An 18,195-nucleotide genomic window follows, 5' to 3' on the forward strand; every position below is an offset into this window, starting at 1 on the left:
ATGTTATTATCATATAACTAATCATATTATTTATCATCATCATCATCATCATTGGTTTATTAGCAATTTTATCAGTTCAATACACCACAAAAATGCGATACAATGAAAAGAAAGGAAGATATCGAAGCGACTAGGAGTTGTCTATGGAATCGGACACCCACCTTGGCCTAGGCGATGTAAAGAGGAGGCATGCACTCTGAATGAAAGTAAAGAAGATAGTATAAAAAAAAGGAAGCGACAAGAAATAGGGCGGCATGTCATGGGAAGCGAGATCGATAGGTCAGTCGTGGTCCGGTAATCTTGAGGATGGACTGTATTTATTTAGTAGTAATTGCTTGTATTTCGACTTGAATGTGGACATGCTCGTCGACTGCTTGATGGCCGGCGTGATACTGTTCCACACATCAGGTCCGGCATATTTGATAGAGCGATGATCTCTTCGGTCGATCATATGATATTTGGACGACGTGGACGCGCGTGTGTTGTACATTATTAGGCCTGTTGAATTGAATAAACGTCGAAGTCTTATTCCAGTGTAAGATTCGCGATGAAAATACACGACTGGACGTAAGGTACGCTGGCAAAAAGTTGGCACGTTGTACTGTTCTTGAGTCATTGCGCATGACTCCAGACCGCATGGGATAACTGACGGACTTATCTGGTACAAACCACTTGCAAGATTGAGGAGGCCGACGCACGCAAAACAGACATCGGCGATTATTTTCGATTTCGACCAGACCTGAAGATTGGCCACAAACGCAAATTATTTATAACTCTAATCATATTATTTACATTATTAGGCCTGTTGAATTGAATAAACGTCGAAGTCTTTATACATTCCAGTATCAGATTTGCTATGAAAATACACGACCGGAAGTAGTTTGTTTTTCATTTCATTGACATGATAACGACATCAATATCCCGACCCTTTTACCAGGATGCTGTGCGTCTATTGAGCACGTAACTCCAAACGCTCTAACGGTAATTTCGTGTCGGTTTCCGCAGGTACGACTCTTATCCTCCTGAAATCACGTTTCAAGATTTCCCGAACATTCCCAATTGATACAAACGTTGGGGTGATATACCATTGCTTATGGACAAGCAGAAATCCAGCGAATTGCGGATGACGATAGGTATTCTTGCCGATCTTTGTCAGATAACCCTATCCTACCGCCGGGCATGATGGTCAATAGCAATTGGTGATGTTTGATCTGTTGACGAATGTTGAAACAGACAAACAGGTGAACCCACTTCGTGATTCTGAAAAATTCGCCGAATATCTGCCGACTTGTAGCACGGCCCACTTCTCTGTTTTTTGTAAGACACCGCTTAGGCGGATGAGATGACGAGTATGTCATGTACTGGAATTCATCATAGGGCCAGATTTTGTTAAAATAATATTTTGTCATTTCAAACCAGAAATGAGGATAAGTAGTACAATGCCAACATGTTTTGGGAAAACACCTAATTTGCATACGTTAGGTCAAAATATGGTCAAAATTTAGTTTTTTAAGGTAAAAAAATGTCAAAATTTAGGTTTTTTTAGGTCAAAATCGTTCGTTTTTAGGTGAAAAATCGCCCTAGTTATAATTTGCATATAACAAAGATATATTTGTTAATTCCGACGAAAATGCCGTCATAAGTCAAACTTTTGGAGTTCTTCCGATTCCTTAATTCAGTCTCTCGCGCTAATCATGATCCGGGGCAACAGGGTGTTGATAAAATTTGCTCGTGGTGAATGCATCGCAGGGTTGTAACCAAGTCACATGGTTCCGAGTCACGAGTCAATCTTACTTTTGTGGTTTTGACTCGAGTCAAGTCGAGTCATTTTCAATTCATCACCGAGTCGAGTCCGAGTCCAAGTCACCGTTTACAGGGTCAAGTCCGAGTCATAGTGTTATGACTCGAGTTCGAGTCCAAGTCACAGTATTGAAGTCATGTTCAACTTATGTTTTCAATCCTGCTTGGGTGATATCGAATTCCTTGCCTGCCAAACATGATTATTTTGACCCTATCAGAGTATTGGCATATGTTTATTTAGGCATATAACGGACAGTTCCTGGCCTCAGTTGCCGATGCTACAGATAGACGAGACTGGCCGCCAATATGATAACATTACTAATCTTAAATCTTTAAATCAAATATCTGTCTTGTCGGTCTGATACATCACAAATACAAGCATTCAGTTTTTATTACGAGCACATCGACGACAGCTGGCAAATAGCTTATAGAGAACCAAGGAATTCACGTTTACATACTATATGATAGAGAACCAACGAATTCACGTCTAGATACCAGCTGATAGAGAATCAACAGATGCAAGAGGCACAGTTTTTTTCACATTATCAGGTGGTTGACTAAAAAAGGTCAACTTTCCTGCTCAGCTCGCGAAATAGCCACCGGAGGGTTACTTCAGCGCTGATTTACTGTATCTTAGTCGGATTTGCGCTACATTTACCAAAATTTCTCAAAAAAAAGGACAGAATCTCGAAAAGGAGGCTACTTAAAATTATTAGATTGACTAAAAGAACCTAAATTTGGCTCAATTCCAATCAGTCGAAAGCAATGCCATGAGACAAAATTTTGGATTAATTACAAATAGAGACTTTCGAATTTTATCAGCTGCCTCATGATGTTGTTAGATTGTGTAAAAATATGACTCATAGCAAATTTGGCTCAATTCCAACTAGAAGAAGCGAACTTATTAGAGTGGAACATTTTGGATATAAAAAATAGTCGGCTTACTACTACTACTCTCAACGGCAATGGAGTCACAATGCTGTCGAAGGAATAATCGTGAAGCTTAAACAACGCAGAATCTAAACGGCCATACTGATAACTGGATTAATACATTTAGGGCCTTATGCACCATTGTCAGCCCAGAGTTGATCCTGACCTGCGTTACCGTGATCAATGATCAAGTTCATTGTTGATCGCTTTGCACCATTGTCGCGTATGAAATGTTCCAATGACCTCGCTCCGAAAGTTCATCTGCTCAATTTTAACCATTCATCGCAACTCTCAACTAATTTCTGATTGTTACGAAGGTTAAAGACAATGACTAGCATGATTACCATTGCTTGGAATTAAAATGGATAGATCGAGTGTTAGCAGGACCCAAAATGACAGGATGTGCGTCTAAGGCCGTGGTACAGACCACGTGCATGTGATAATTCGGAGTTTAGCTACTGTGGTCAAAGTATAGTCAGCGTTGGTTGGTAGAAGTAGAAGTACAAGTTCAAGTAGCGATAGCGATTTCCAAAGACATGTCGAAACAACTTCAAGTATAAGAAGAAAATAAAATGTCTGGAAACTGCTCAGCTCAGGCTATTATAGTCTCCTAAAGTAGATTTGGTCGATGGAACGCATATCGTATGAGTTAACGGATGATTTCTACTTCTGAAATCGCAGCTCGCACCGACTATAACCAGACTTGTAAAAACTAAACATTTAGTTAGTTGATGGTCAACAAACTAATATGGTTTATTGATTAGTTCTAGTTCTAGTTACAGATTTTGAAAATTTAGTAGTTGTAGTTCTAGTTGCGGATTTGTAAAAATTGAGTAGTTCTAGGTTTAGTTTTAGTTGCAGATTTTGAAAATCCAGTACTTCTAGTTCCAGTTCTAGTCGCACATTTGAAAAAAATATTAGTTGCCGAACAACTAGAAAACACGTGTCGTGGTTTTAGGCGAATTGAGATGCCGGTGTTCTGTTAAATGATGTTTGTGCACTTGTGCAGCCATTGCTCACCCAAAGCCATCACTGCTACCAGTGACGTAGCCAGAGGGTAGCTTTGTGGGGTCGCAATCTCTCCCATTTCAAACTCAAAACTCCGTTCTTTTGAAATGTCGATTCACTGTCTCATATTACCGATAAAATAGATTTATTTGTTGCCTAGGAGTCCTGTGCGGTTCTTAACCTTTAATGACTTGGAGACCCCTACGTGACAGATAGGCAACTATTTTATGAGAATGAAAGGCAGCTAAATACATTGGCGAGTAAAGTTAAAAGTTTGCGCTATATTCGGTGGTGTATTACGTGCACACGTGCAATTTACGAAAATAAATTTAGTTCATGCAGATTCCATTTCAGAGTTATAACGTGGTATGCATACTACATTTTCACGCTATAGATCTCTAGGATAGAATAGCGAATTGTATACAACAATCTGAATTCCCGGATGAATGTTCACACCAGGCGTACGCAGCAATGTATCGTTTGCACAAATAATTGCTTGGACGAATGCATTGAATGCGACAAGTGCAAGTTATGGGTTCATTCTTCGTGCACCAAAATAGTCGATTTGCGCAAATGGGAAAAGCTGCTATATGTTTGTTCAAAGTGTATTCTTATCAAAGATGAAGATTTTAATTACGAATTGGCATTGAAATATTTGGAACAATCACCGAACAATTCGAAATCCATCAGACAACTTCTAGAACTGTATTCGGTAACGGAGCCGGATCTTGCTCCGGTTGACGTTGAGAGCACTCCTGCTGATGAAGTTGCTATGAAAATACTAGAATTGTATCACCCTGCAGCCAGCATGAATGCGAAAGCTTTGCCCGTCGTGGGAGACGGCAATTGCTTTTATCGAGCAATATCCTTGACGATGTACGGTACAGAGCAATATCATCTGCGGCTTAGGATACTGACCGCCCTGGAGATAATAGAAAACAGGAAGTACTATGACGAGAGTTGTAGAGGTTTCGTAGATCTTATTAGAGATCATCGTGTGATCGTGTCTGAATACACCAGACTCGTCGAGAAAACTTGCAAACCAGGATAGTATTCAGAACTTCTGCATTTTTATGCATTGAGCGCTGCCATCCGCAAGCGAATTCGTTCTTACTTGCCCCCGGCTATGTTCAACGAATACTTGAGTCAGCCATTTTCAAGAATATGTTGTGGACGAGGAGTCAAGTCCTCCCAGTGTTGCTCCATAACTGTGATGTGGAGTCGGATGACTGTACCATCATATAACGAAACGTTTCGACCTGACCATATTATTCCGATTTTTGAAAAGAATGCGGGAAAAAATATTGGTTCCAATGAAATCACGATTAGATCGGACCCGTCGGATATTCATTCTGAAGAACAATGCCAGGAGATGCCAGAGTCAATCGATACTGCAGAAAAGCCAGAAAGCTTCAATCCGGTAATAATTAATTCGGAGGTAGGCCTACAACAGCAGAAGATACCAGATTCAATAGACACTGTCGAAAAGTCGGGCAACTTTGGCCCGACAAAAATTAAATGCGAAGAGGAACAAATTGAAGATTTTACAATACCTAGCGCAAAAGCATGCGGATCTCCGGAAAAATTTCCCATTGGTTGTAACCAGTTGCGTTTTGGGGAATATCTGGGGATAGACGACGTATTAACTCTCCTGCAGGACGACTGCAGCACACCGGTAAAATGTATACCGTTAGGTAGAAAGAGCAACGTTTACTTTTTAGTGGACAATTCCCAAAACATAGATAGAAGGAGAACCAACAAGCTACGCATATTTTGGGACGACATGGGAACTTGGAATGAAACAAAGCAAAATTACTCCCAATACGTCAAGTCGGAGAAAGCTTTTACCATGGTCTACACCCCAAAAATAAAAAATGGGGCTTTTTGCACCAGAAAAAAGATGCCCGACTCAGACCAGCGAGGATATCACGAGCTCTCGCCCCAACCAGATCCTAAAAGCGTTATTAAAGTTGGAAGGTATTACGCAACCCTGAAAGGAAACAAATTAAAAAAAAGAATTTCCTGGATCGAAGATGAAAATGCGCCCCCCGTAGCTCTTGTTGAATATAAAGGTGAGACACAGGAATGCCAAGTTCACGGAAACAGCCGTAAAAATAAGGAAACCTATTTTCGGACGCATCCTAACATTATGGCTGAAATAAAAGAGAAGTGCCCCTATATTCCCGCAAATATACTTTACGGCAAGTTGCAAACGGAGGCGACAGACTGCACGAACAGGCCACGAAACCCATATCAAATCCACCATACCAAATATCGGACAAAACATGAGCAATCTGACAAGAAGATTTATACTAAGGGAGGGTTTGCTGACGAAATGCTGCAAGTGTTTAACATGGCACAGACATCCAATTTTGTTAAAAAAGTCATCCATTCTGAAGACAGTCCCCCTAGCATAATTTTGTACACTGCCGAACAAATGATAGATTTGAAAAATCAATGCGTTACAGGTAATGCGGTTCTCGGCTTTGACAAAACATACAACTTGGGAAACGTTTACGTGACTGCTGCAGTATTCAAAAACATGAAACTAATCAGTGGCAGAACCACTGATCACCCTATCTTTATTGGTCCATTGTATTTGCACCACAAATCGGATACTGGAACGTATAAAGACTTTTTTAACCAGCTCGCAACATCTCTTGGTCCAGACTTCACTCGGTTAACCGTTGGTACTGATAACGAAATTGCTCTTCATACAGCCATCGAGAGCTCATTTCCCAAGTGTACGCATATACTTTGCCTGAAGCATTTGAAGGAAAATCTTAATTAGAAGCTGCAAAATGGCATTGGAGTCAACAAAGATCTGAGACTGAGTTTAGTCAAAAATGTTTTGAGTCTTCTCGACAGCGCCACGGAAGATGAGTTCGAACAACGTCAAAGTCAAGTGATTTCACGCTGCCATTCGAACTGTCCAAAGTTGATTCCATACCTTCAGAAACGAATGTTCAATTTGATAAAAAACAAAGTTTGGAAAACTGGCAAGATATCTCCCGGAAACACATATTGGACAAATAACAACAACGAAAGTATAAACCATGTATTTAAACGACTTACTGGTTGGAAACTTGAAAAGATTCCAGAACTGATTGACACCTTGCACACTGCAGTTTCGACGCAATATGTTGATGCTCGGCGAAGCATTACTAATACTGGGCCCTATCGTATGATCGGTTGCTGCGATAAATTTCTTGTTCCGCAGTGGGATTGGAGCGTTTTGCCCGATGAGCAACAGGAAAAGATTTACCATGATTTCTTGAAGTACATTCCCCGAAAAAATTTGCATGCTGATCAAAAGACGTCTGTTTCGAGCGATTCGAAGATGATCACAAGAACTCCACCAAAACGTAGTGGAAGGAAGCCAGGCCAGTATTCCAGATCAGCCATCAAGCAAAAAACGAAGAAAAAATACTCGTGATCGTGATCATTGATTGTTGTTAGTTGCTGTAAAGACGCAGCGACCACTTGATGTGTGTTGTTGAATAAAATCAGTTTCGTTTGGCTATATGGAATTGTATTATTTTTGAACAAGTTAGGGGTTCATATAAAACAGGGCTAGTTCTAGTTCTATAGTTGCGTTTTTTGAAAATCCAGTCGTTTATACAAGTCTGATGGCAACAAAGAAGGTTTGCACTACAGTCTACAGGGCACTTAGCTACATCGACTTCATTTTAAATCTGGATTACTCATACGACGCACGTTGGCCATTTATATATGAATTTCGTCAATAATATTGATATAGTTGCACATTTGATATCATACATTTATTGTTTCTCCAACCATTTGATCGATTTACAGATAGAGCTTATGGGAGGGGTGTCTTTGTGAAAATTTAGCGCAATTAATTGATATAATGATGTATCGGGTGGGCGCAGCATTGTTATCACTTTGTTGCAAGTTGTTATTACTTGACCTCCCATCAGGTTTGTCACAAAAGTCAAAATATATTGGAATTCTCTAAACGTACGAAAATAAATTGTGAGAAACACACGATTCCAAAGGTCTTTTTTTATATTTAAAGAAAAATTTGGCACGTATCACCTGTTGGTCTTTTACACCACGGCTATTACACCACGGCTAATAATGGCGTAGGTAGAAATGAAAAGCGTACGTCTTGGTTAGAAAGACATAATACCGTTCAAAATCGCGTCGCGGGCCACATTTGGCGCAATCTCGGCGACGACGAACTATGTTCGCAAATCAAAATATCCAAGTAATTATATTGGAATCTGCTTTGTATATGACAGCGATTTCAAGTTTCAAGACAGCCCTTTCCTATCTTTTGATAACTCGAGCCTTGACACACATATTCTGAACGTTATGTTTTAGCATTAGCGGATATCAATTAGGCTAGGCCTACGCCAATTACGGTTTGAGGCGAACCGCGCAGATTCGATGTTATTCAGTTTCAAGATGTCACTCAACTTATTCAACGGTAGAGTTGATGGAGAGGGCAAGTGAATGACGTGTCCGCAGCCGCACAAATTTCCTTCTATGGCCGCTGGTTGGCCACCAGAGGTGGCCAGTACCGAAGTACTTCTATTTTTTGAAGTACTTGAAGTAAATTTTTCCTACTCACGCTACTTTTCAAGTAGTTATGATTTTAGACTACTTCTACCTGACAGTTTTTAGTTTTGTAGGCACAAATATAAGCGTAGAATACCTACTTATACTCAGGATACTTACTTGCGAACCACCACTCCTGCTTATACTTGAGTAGAAAATCCGGCGTTACTTTTACTTCTACTTGAGTAGCGACGATGACTACTTTGACCACCTATGTTGGCCACCCCTGGTTTACACGAATGTCATGGCGAGGAGGAGCCTAGATAAACCTCCAAAACATTAGGTAGGAATATCGAGGAGTCTAGCTAGATAAACCTGCAACACTTAGGTAGGAATTCTGCAGCCAGCCTCGGTCGGCCCTAGTTTCGGCCCCCGAGCGGCATCGTCGGCAATGTCGGCATTGTCGGCAATGGCGGCATTGTCGGCAATGTCGGCATTGGCGACATTGGTGACATAGCCTACGTTGGTGACATTGGCGACATTGGTGACATTGGCGACATTGGTGACATTGGCGACATTTGTGACATTGGCGACATTGGCGACATTGACAAAATAGATAGACGTCGACATTGGCGACATTGGTGACATGTACAAATCAAAGACACCCCTTTGGAAGTGACGTTCGCGTTTACAAATTCGAATTACAAACATGTTAATCCATATTTCGATTGTTGAGTATCGTGCCGGCACTTCCGTTCAAATGTAGACTTGTAGCCCCACGTTGTGTTACTGTCGATGTCGACGAATATGCAAATTGAGAAGTGAAGTTGATTAAATTATATCAGTTAACAAACCTCTTCGCCGCTGAGGTTACAATCTTGGTTTGTTGGTAGCATAATTGAACTGCGGGTGGCTGTCAGTAAATAGAACTATTGAGGTATGGGCAGGCCGTGTTATTTTTGGCATTTCAGGTGCCAGATGCCAAAACTGCCAAAAATAAAAATTTGAAAATGCCAAAAATAAGCAATTTTTGGCATATGCCAAAAATAACACAGCCTGCCAAATAGTGTATTTCTTTCATGGTGTTGTGTTAACAGGACTGCGTTACAAGCAAGAAGAGCGTTTGTGAAAGGCAGGTTTCTTAATCTGGGTCCAGCCCACCCATTAGGGGTGAAAGCAGAGTGAAATTGAACGGCTGACTGCATTTGGTTTACGTCATACTTTCCATTTGTCCAAAGGCAATTTTACGACCATTTTTGACCGGCTTGTTGAGCGCTAAATTTGATAAAACGGGTATCAATGAGAAGCTGCCGCAGTATACTGATTATTGAAACATAAATTATATTCTGCTCATGGAACTGGAACCCCCCAAATCAACCACGATTTGTGCATTGTGATCGAGTTGAACATTGTGACGCAACATACTGTCTGGCTATTTCTGAGCTGGATAGTCTCGTTTTGCCAGACAGTCTTGTTGCGTCAATGTTTTTAAACAAGCTAACCTTCCCAGGACTCTTCCATGCGAGTTGGTAATATTAAAGCCACTTGAAGTGACAAAAGTCATCCGAAAATATATCGGTAGACTGAAGGACAAATGATAGTCGGGCTACTAAATAGAATGTGTTGAGAGACAACACAGGAAACTCCTGGAAAAGGATCAGGAAGAAAATTCTTTCCGCGATGAGATCGATGGCACTGGCGAAGTGATCTCTTTTCATGATTCATGGAAGCCGGTTCGGCCCTTCAAAGATTTTGAAGCTCCGTAGCAATCAGCTGTTGAGCGTGTTTGTTAGGCTTTTCTTTATTTTTTTGCTTATTGGCACCGATTCCGATGGATAGGCTACTGCACATTTTGTGGTTTCGTTTGGTATTATTAACCTATGAAATCGTTAGGTTTTTTCTTCTTATTATTGTTTGTTGGCACTGATTATACGTGGATGCTGCACATTTTGTGGTGTCTTTTGACAAACTAGCCCAAATAAAGCGTTTTTGTGACTAATTCGAGGCTAAAACTATCTATTTAGAGGACGATGCCAAAACTGCCAAAAATAAAAATCGAAAAATGCCAAAAATAAGTTAATTTTGGCAGTTTTGGCATATGCCAAAAATAACACGGCCTGGGTATGGGTATGGCTATCCTCTCGCGTACTGCACGATCTGCGTGGAAATGCATCGTATGTATGTATGTGTTTATATAGCTCAGTGATGTATACTGTATAGCAGCGGCGGGCAACATACGGTATGATATGATGCGGCCGGTGAAAGGTGACCATGAAACTACTTATTCTGTTCGGGTCTACGCAAGACATTCACGAGTAGGGCTGGGCAAAATCGAGTATCTGAGTGATTCGATTCTGAATCACGTACTACGTGTCGAGTCGAGTATCACTCATTATGACGTCACACCAGAATGTACTATGCCAAAGTTCAAACATGTACCTTTTATGCCAGTGCTCTTCAACCTTTTTCGACGTGGTACACCGTTTTAACGTTTGTTCAAAACTCGTACACCCCTGTTCATTAGGGGTCTTCAAAAATGACTTTTTCCTCAAATCGTACTGGCTACTTGATAAAATTGTTAGGTTAGCTAACTTAAGCCTACACACCAAATTTGGTTCAATTCCAACCAGTAGCCGCATGGCTACGGAAGAAGAAAGTTTCTATTTATAATATAAAAATAAATAACGAAAAATGTAAAATTTTTCTGTTCACCCCATGAAAGTATTAGGTTGTCTATAAAAATGATGTTCTTCAAATTTGGTTCAATTCCAACCAGTAGAAGCGGAGTTGTTGCCGTCAAAAAACTTGGATTTGAATAAAATAGTATTTGGTCACAGAGTCTATTAGCAGCCAGTTAGGCCGCCCGCTACGCAAATTGGAATTTATTTCGTGTCAGCCCCAAAACAGCATGACATTACGAACGATAATCAACCTAAATGTAACAGTATTGGGGAGAGAGTATAGGTAAAGCTACTGCTGCAGAAGCGGTAATTTAGATCAGCGATGATAGCAGGCGCACCAGCCTACTGCGTATCAGGCCTGCCCCACACCACACACAGTCGATAGTAGCACATGGGCTGCAAGAGATGTCAGTAACCTCAGATCGTATGCCGCTACACACAGTCTATTGTCGCTAATTTGCATCACTAATACCAAAATACTAAATTGCAAATGTATGGCGAAATATTTGACGTAAAATCGGCATTTTAAAACAAAACGGTTTCGATTTCAACATGGAAGCTGTTTCGACCCTGGCTGGCTACGTCACTTCATTTATGTGCATTGCGGTATTTATTAACGTAGGGTAGGAAGTACTGATTCAAGAAGTCTGAGCTATCGCGGCGGTTTCCTCAAAAATCACTAAAAGACAAATGACTAGCTGAACACATGTTTGTTAATAACTGGATACTTTCCAGCACCAAACGGAACCATTGGTCTATTGCCGACGGCTAAATGAATAGGAGAAATATTTGCTTATGACATCACGATCAAGCGGTGTACAGCATTACACTTGAGATAACATCGTACCTTATTGCTATTTAACCTGTGCGTCAACCTGTACTGACCACTGAGCTATATAAACACTGGAGTGCGCTACTCGCGATATTTACGTTGTCACTAGAAACAGTTGCATTGTGGGGAATAGGCTGGACGATTTAGTACAGGAGCTTATGGAAAAACGTCCAGTTTTAAAATATATTTGATTCGTATTGGGTTTGTAGTATTTTATACGAATGGAGCTTTGAATGAATAATCATCGTAACATTCAGGATTTGTTTCAGCCCAATATCTCGTGTTTATATCTGTGTTATCTGTGTATTTCGACATGTCGAAGATATAAGTGGTTTCGATTGTTCGTGGTAAAATAAGGTTGTCTATGTGTCATCGTAGGTATTTTTTTGTGGTTATATTCCTGATGTAGATTGCTTTACTCGTTGTATCCAGCATATTTTACGTGTACAGAAATAAGCAAGCTGTCAAAAGATGTATAATGCCAGTTCAGTTATCTTTCAGATATATGTATCTATAGGAAGTAAAAGCATCTACGATTGTCAGCTTGAAGTTATTATCGGAGCGTGCCTCAGAATTACCTATCCTGGATTCAAAATCTTCATACTGCAATGGAGCTGATGTGAATGCTGTAACTGCCAGCTACGTGGTGGCTGTGAATATTGCTGATGGAGAAAATTCAGCATCATGGGACATATCAAAAGGCACTGCTGAAATCAATTGAATGCCATTGTGGTTATTCTACGTATTTATTGGTTCAGCGTATTTAAATAAATCCAAAAAAGATGAAGTAAAGATATGTCTGCTATGTGTAGCGATGGGGTAGTGATTTCTGTAGAAGTGACTGAATGAGAGAAACAAGAAATGCATGGGTCCTTATTCAGATGTAGCTAGAATTGCTCAATTCACAGTGAAATTGAGGCTATGTTGGTTGTAGCAGCAATCTGTGCACTGTGGGAGTTCATAATAAATATTAATTTTATCGAATCAATACGGCACAAGATACAATCTAAATGGCGTACATGTATTTGATCATAATTACACCTATAGCTACCCATATACGTGTGTACATGAAGCTTGGCTCGTTTTGCACTTTCATGAAACCAGAAATTAGATTAGATTCAAAACTAACTGGAGATGTGAACATTCCAACTCAGTTTTTCTGCCCACGATACTTGCTTGCCCTACTAGATGATGCACTCGAACCTGGCTTTAGATCAACCATTTCTGTGGTCACACGCAATAATGCGCTGTACTGCCTCGTCACACGAAATACCGCGCTGTACTGTCTCGTACCAAAATGCTGAACTTTCGTTTTCAGAAACACCAGCTTCGGTTATGAGAAACGAATTTTTCTATTAAAATAACAACATAAAAAAATAAAAACAGAAATAAATTAATTAATTGTGATCGACTTTACGTCGCCTTCGGCGTAATTAACGGTGATCTGAAAGTCAAATGTGGGATAAGTTAGGGCTTAATATCTGCGAACGAGGTATAATAAACGAACCGATTCCAATTTAATGGAATTTCTTCTCTTCTTACGCGGCACAGTCACATTGAAGGCCACCCCACTGCGGGGCCTACGACGACGACGTCGTTTTGGGGCACTGTTCAAGATAAATGAACTAACATATGAGAAATTGTTCACTTGAAGACACATTGATCGACATAACTTGATGTCACGACAACGTTTTTATACCAAAATGCGTATAAAATAGTAAAGAAAGTGTGTTAGCCGGTGTCTTCTACGGGTTTGAAGTATGTGTTGAATAGACTTGCTCCCTTCTTTGTTTTCTTATTATCTGTAAAGATACCAAAAACGGTTAGTACAGAATTACAATAATGAAAATTCTACGGCATACGAAGAAAGTGGCCTCACCTCATTCAATGGGTTAGCCGGTGTCTTCCGTGGGTTTGAAGTAAGAGTTGGGTATGTAAATATTCTCTCTGGCGACGCAGGGTTGGCTTTACAGCTTAACGATGGTCGATTCCAGAACCTTTGAATGGAAAAGAAAACAGCCACGAGCAAGTATGGAATAAAGCGATAGTTACATCTGTGTACAAGAGCACATATCATATAAATTATATATTCACAGTTTACCGCTAAAGGTATTGGACACTGAATGCAGCCTAATGATAAAAGGATGACAGATGTAACAAAATTGTTATCCATCTTCTCAACGACAACATCGGAAAGCGGTAACGAATTGTCATTTTCTTTTTCAACGGAAGGGTGAAGGTAATTCAACAAATGAATCACCTTGAGCCTCATTATTGAACATATGGCAAAGGTGTCAATCGCCGTAACAGAACCAGCTTAATGAAATAACATTAATGCCCAATCTGTGCTAGTAGAGAATATATTTTAATGGAAGCCTATAAAATACGCATGATCGAAAAAACACCAAAATATGTTCTATAGATAGAACCAACTCTTGGAATTGTTTCGAACATAAAGATTTGAGCTTTCCACATAATTTATATTATCATGACATTACGACTCTAGAGACACAACTATAAGCCCTAGTAATGACCAGAGGTGTTCAGTTAAGAAGTACTTCTACTCAAAGTAGGTTTTGCTCACTTGCGCTACTTCTTCAAGTTTTTAAACTACCTCTGCTTGAGTAGAATCAATCATACCAGCGTCTTATCACACTTGGATGGGGAAGAGCAAGTTGAAAATTCTGACGCACAAAATTGTATGCCTTAGTGGAATAATACTGAAGCGTCATTGCAAATGATTGCAGTTCCTTAGAGTATTTGACTCCTCTTCCACCAGCTTGTAGCTTCATACGTTGCAAGAGCTCACTTGGTAGACCACTGAATTTTTGTGACATTACCTCTACACACGAATCGCTTATCAAATTGTTCTTCTTAAGAGATGCAATGACTTCATCCAGAGTTTTCACTTTTTTTTGCAGACGGTATGTTCTCATTCTGGCTGCAACCAACCTCTTTTTAATTTCTGCCACCCTACGGCGTTGCTGTTGAACGACTTTTTGAGGAGACGTGTGCGCACAGTAGCTGTGGTCGTGAAGAACTACTTCAGGTTCAGCGTTTTGTGCTTCATAATGCCGTTTCTTATCTGGAACTGCAGAAGGTCTCACTCGTCGGTTGTTCGAAGCCTGAAATTTGTGAATTTTATGTTAACTAGGGCTAAAATAAAGGTATAGTAATTGGAACTCAAACTTCATAAATATATAGTCACTGTCTAGTGTCTACCGTACCTTTGGCCTCATTTATTTTGGAAAATTCAGAAATCTTGTCCTTAAACGAATTCTCCCGCCAACACGGTAAATATCACTTTCTGAAAAATGATCAGAGCAGATGACCGACGATCTTGCTGGCTCCCAGTCTTTTCTTCTAATACATTCTATCCATCTTTCTTTCAGGGAATCATTGGTAGGAAAGCTGCGTTGTAGAGAACATTGTATCAGTTCACAAGTAATTCTATGATACGAAGCACACGAAATTGACCATTCTTTGTTATGAACGATGATAAAAGTAGCAGGAACATATGTGAAATTATCTTGTTTGATTTAGATATATCTGTTACTTTCTACCCCAGAAGGATAAACTATTAGGTAACCTTTTAAATCTAAAGCCAAAGGTAAACCTAAAAAAACATCTTACGAGACAAATCGAACGTCTCGCACGCACAAAGCTATAATGAACTCGACCACGGAATTAACAATTTGAACTTTAGTGTGAGCATCTGGCACCAGAAATATAGAATTATTACTCAACTATGCTGGACAAAACCGTGTGGCCCTCAATTATACCTTTCCTTCTAGTCCTACCTCCAACCTTCACGACAATTTTAAGCAAGGATTGAGTACTAAGCTAGGTATTGGCTGAACTGCCCATACAGAATACAAACAGTGACCTGGCTGGTCATGCTATTACAGGTATACTGATGAACTGACATGGTGCTGAGACTGCTGATATAGTCTGCTCTGATCATACCAACATCCATATACTTGTGACAAAATGTTCTGGTATAATGACACTTTAACATGGCCTATTCATTAATGCTGTGGCTTATCTGGACATTGATTAACTGTGATGGTCAGGAGATATTAAAAATAGAAACTGATTCTTCAAAGATAGTCTTGCTGCCCTGCATATTCTGCCATTCACTCACCGGTGAAATGTTCTTGGATGCCGACGCTTTACCAAAGACTCTTCATCGCTACTACCATCGCTATTACTTCTCATATATGACTCCGTGGATATCTTTTTCTGCCTTTTACTGCACCCATAGGCGCAACAAACACTACCACCAAAACGAGATGTCTTCGACATGTCGAAATACACAGATAACACAGATATAAACACGAGATATTGGGCTGAAACAAATCCTGAATGTTACGATGATTATTCATTCAAAGCTCTATTCGTATAAAATACTACAAACCCAATACGAATCAAATATATTTTAAAACTGGACGTTTTTCCATAAGCGCCTGTACTAAGTCGTCCAGCCTATTCCCCACAATGCAACTGTAACATGGTGACAACGCAAATTTGCTTAGCCGGAGATGGCAGTAGTTCGGGGCTTGCTTGGTACTGACCCATTAACCTGTCTTTGTGATAGCTAGCCATCGGCTCATTGTAATTCGGTTCTGGTACACCCCTGTACACCCCATCCGAGTGGTACACCCTTTGCAAATTCTGGTACACCCTAGGGTGTAGGATAACCCCGGTTGAAGAGCACTGTTCTATGCTACCACAAAGAACATAATGCCTGTTATCCGTCACATTAAATATACTTTGGTATTTTTTCGACTATACCTATTTCATTGCACTCCTTGACAATGTTGTGGGGTGATCATGACTGCGAATATATGTCATTTCCAGTAACTTCCGTAGCTTTTTACCATGTTTCGTATGCTGCGACACGGTCAATCAAGGTTTCAAGGCTTCCTCTGTGGAAAACAGGATCAAAACTATAATTCTCGTTAGTAAATTACCTTCAAGTTGCGAGGAACGTATAATTTCAGTACTCGAAAAAATCGTCTTTTACTACTCGACTCGAATCATTAAAATAAATACTCGGTTCAGAATCGAGTACTCGAATCATTAGGCCAGGTTTCATGTTCGACTCGACTTGGCGTTCAAGTCGTCTCCGGTGACGTCACGCGTTATCTCCGAGCTGACTTGTAAAAGGGCCCTGTTTACATGATCCTTCACGAGGCTGTATTGTGGACGACCGGGTTTCGCTTTAGGAAAAATCTTGTCCATATCATGATTGCAGAGGAAAACAATAACAAGTATAAGTTATCACCTAGCTTTTTCGGCGTCAACGAAGATGGGCCGTGGAGTAGGCGGGAGTAACGACTGTTTTGATTTTTAGGCATTGATATTATTTTTAAAAAATCATTATCTTTAGTAACTGCCAAATGTGAACAGAAGTATCAGTAACATGCATATTGGAAATGTCTCTTAAGCCAATGCAATACTTATTCTGGACAAGATACTCCGCTATGTCTATTTGCTATTGCTCCTCGATCGGTGGATAATCCAAGAATTATCACCGAAAAACTCAAATAACTCCGCTTCTACGGGTTGGAATTGAGCCAAATTTGTTTTGCATCGTTTTTGAAGACAGCGCAACAATTTCATGGGGTTAACGGAAAAATCAGAAAAAAATTTTTTTTTGCATTTCTGGGTAAATTCAAAATTTTCAAACAGTACGAAATCCGCGATTACCGGTTGGAATGGATTCAAATTTGGTGTGTGTCGTTTTTTACGGCAACCTAACGATTTAATCATGTAGCCAACAAGATTCAGGAAAAAAAGTTTTTTTGAACAGCCCTACTGTACAGCATCACTCAGTAAACCAGGCGATGGGAGTGTAACAGTAGAAGCATCATTCTGATAAGCTGCAGTTTCTTTGTATTGCTAACCTCATGAACAGTGTCGAGTACTCCCTTCAGTTATCACATGACATCAATATCTACTTTTATAGCTATATAGCTATAGCGTATAGCTCTGTTGTTGTGTAAGGTGGTTTGCAGAGGTGGTCAAAGTAGTCAAGAAAGCTACTCAAGTAGGAGTAGAAGTAGCGACGAAAAAATCTACCCAAGTACGAGTAGAAGTACTTCTTTCATAAGCACCCTAAAACTACTTGAAGCAGAATTGACTGACTTTAAATATACTCAAGTAAGTAAGTAGTTGTTAAAACGATCGTAATTCGTTCGCATGGACTGTCAAAAGCTGCAAATTAAGATATGCAGAAGGTGTAGAGAGATTGATTCATATTGATGCATCCCAGGAGGTGACAATTTTTGACAGAATAAGCAGTCGTCCACATCATGGGATGTAAATGATAGTATTGATATGGAATGCGATACTAATTCTTTATTTACTCAAACACCCCGTTTTAGAGAATATCATGGCATGGCGTCTTCCCCCATA

General features: G+C 40.0%; 2 protein-coding genes across 3 annotated transcripts in view; one reads left to right on the top strand and one right to left on the bottom strand.

Annotated features, from left to right (window-relative positions):
• The first annotated feature begins 5,110 nt into the window (after positions 1-5,110).
• LOC145457595 (uncharacterized) lies at positions 5,111-7,263 on the top strand. Its single transcript, XM_080335816.1, has one exon. It carries the CDS (start codon positions 5,111-5,113, stop codon positions 6,527-6,529), a length of 1,419 nt encoding a protein of 472 aa, XP_080191942.1. The 3' UTR covers positions 6,530-7,263.
• A 5,840-nt stretch (positions 7,264-13,103) lies between these two features.
• LOC145456866 (uncharacterized) overlaps positions 13,104-18,195 on the bottom strand; it is a 215,922-nt gene continuing 210,830 nt past the window's right edge. The window contains exons 2-6 of one of the 2 annotated variants that reach the window (XM_080335003.1): positions 15,920-16,344; positions 15,003-15,186; positions 14,728-14,900; positions 13,655-13,772; positions 13,104-13,577 (exon numbers count right to left, since the gene is read on the bottom strand). In XM_080335003.1, the coding sequence (XP_080191129.1) occupies positions 13,521-13,577; positions 13,655-13,772; positions 14,728-14,900; positions 15,003-15,014 (360 nt within the window). In that variant the 5' untranslated portion in view covers positions 15,015-15,186; positions 15,920-16,344 and the 3' untranslated portion in view covers positions 13,104-13,520. The other variant, XR_013920724.1, reaches the window with a different exon arrangement.

This window comes from Botryllus schlosseri, chromosome 15, assembly GCF_051294905.1.
Source record: "Botryllus schlosseri isolate E-star chromosome 15, Bs_hap1, whole genome shotgun sequence".
NCBI lineage: Eukaryota > Metazoa > Chordata > Ascidiacea > Stolidobranchia > Styelidae > Botryllus > Botryllus schlosseri.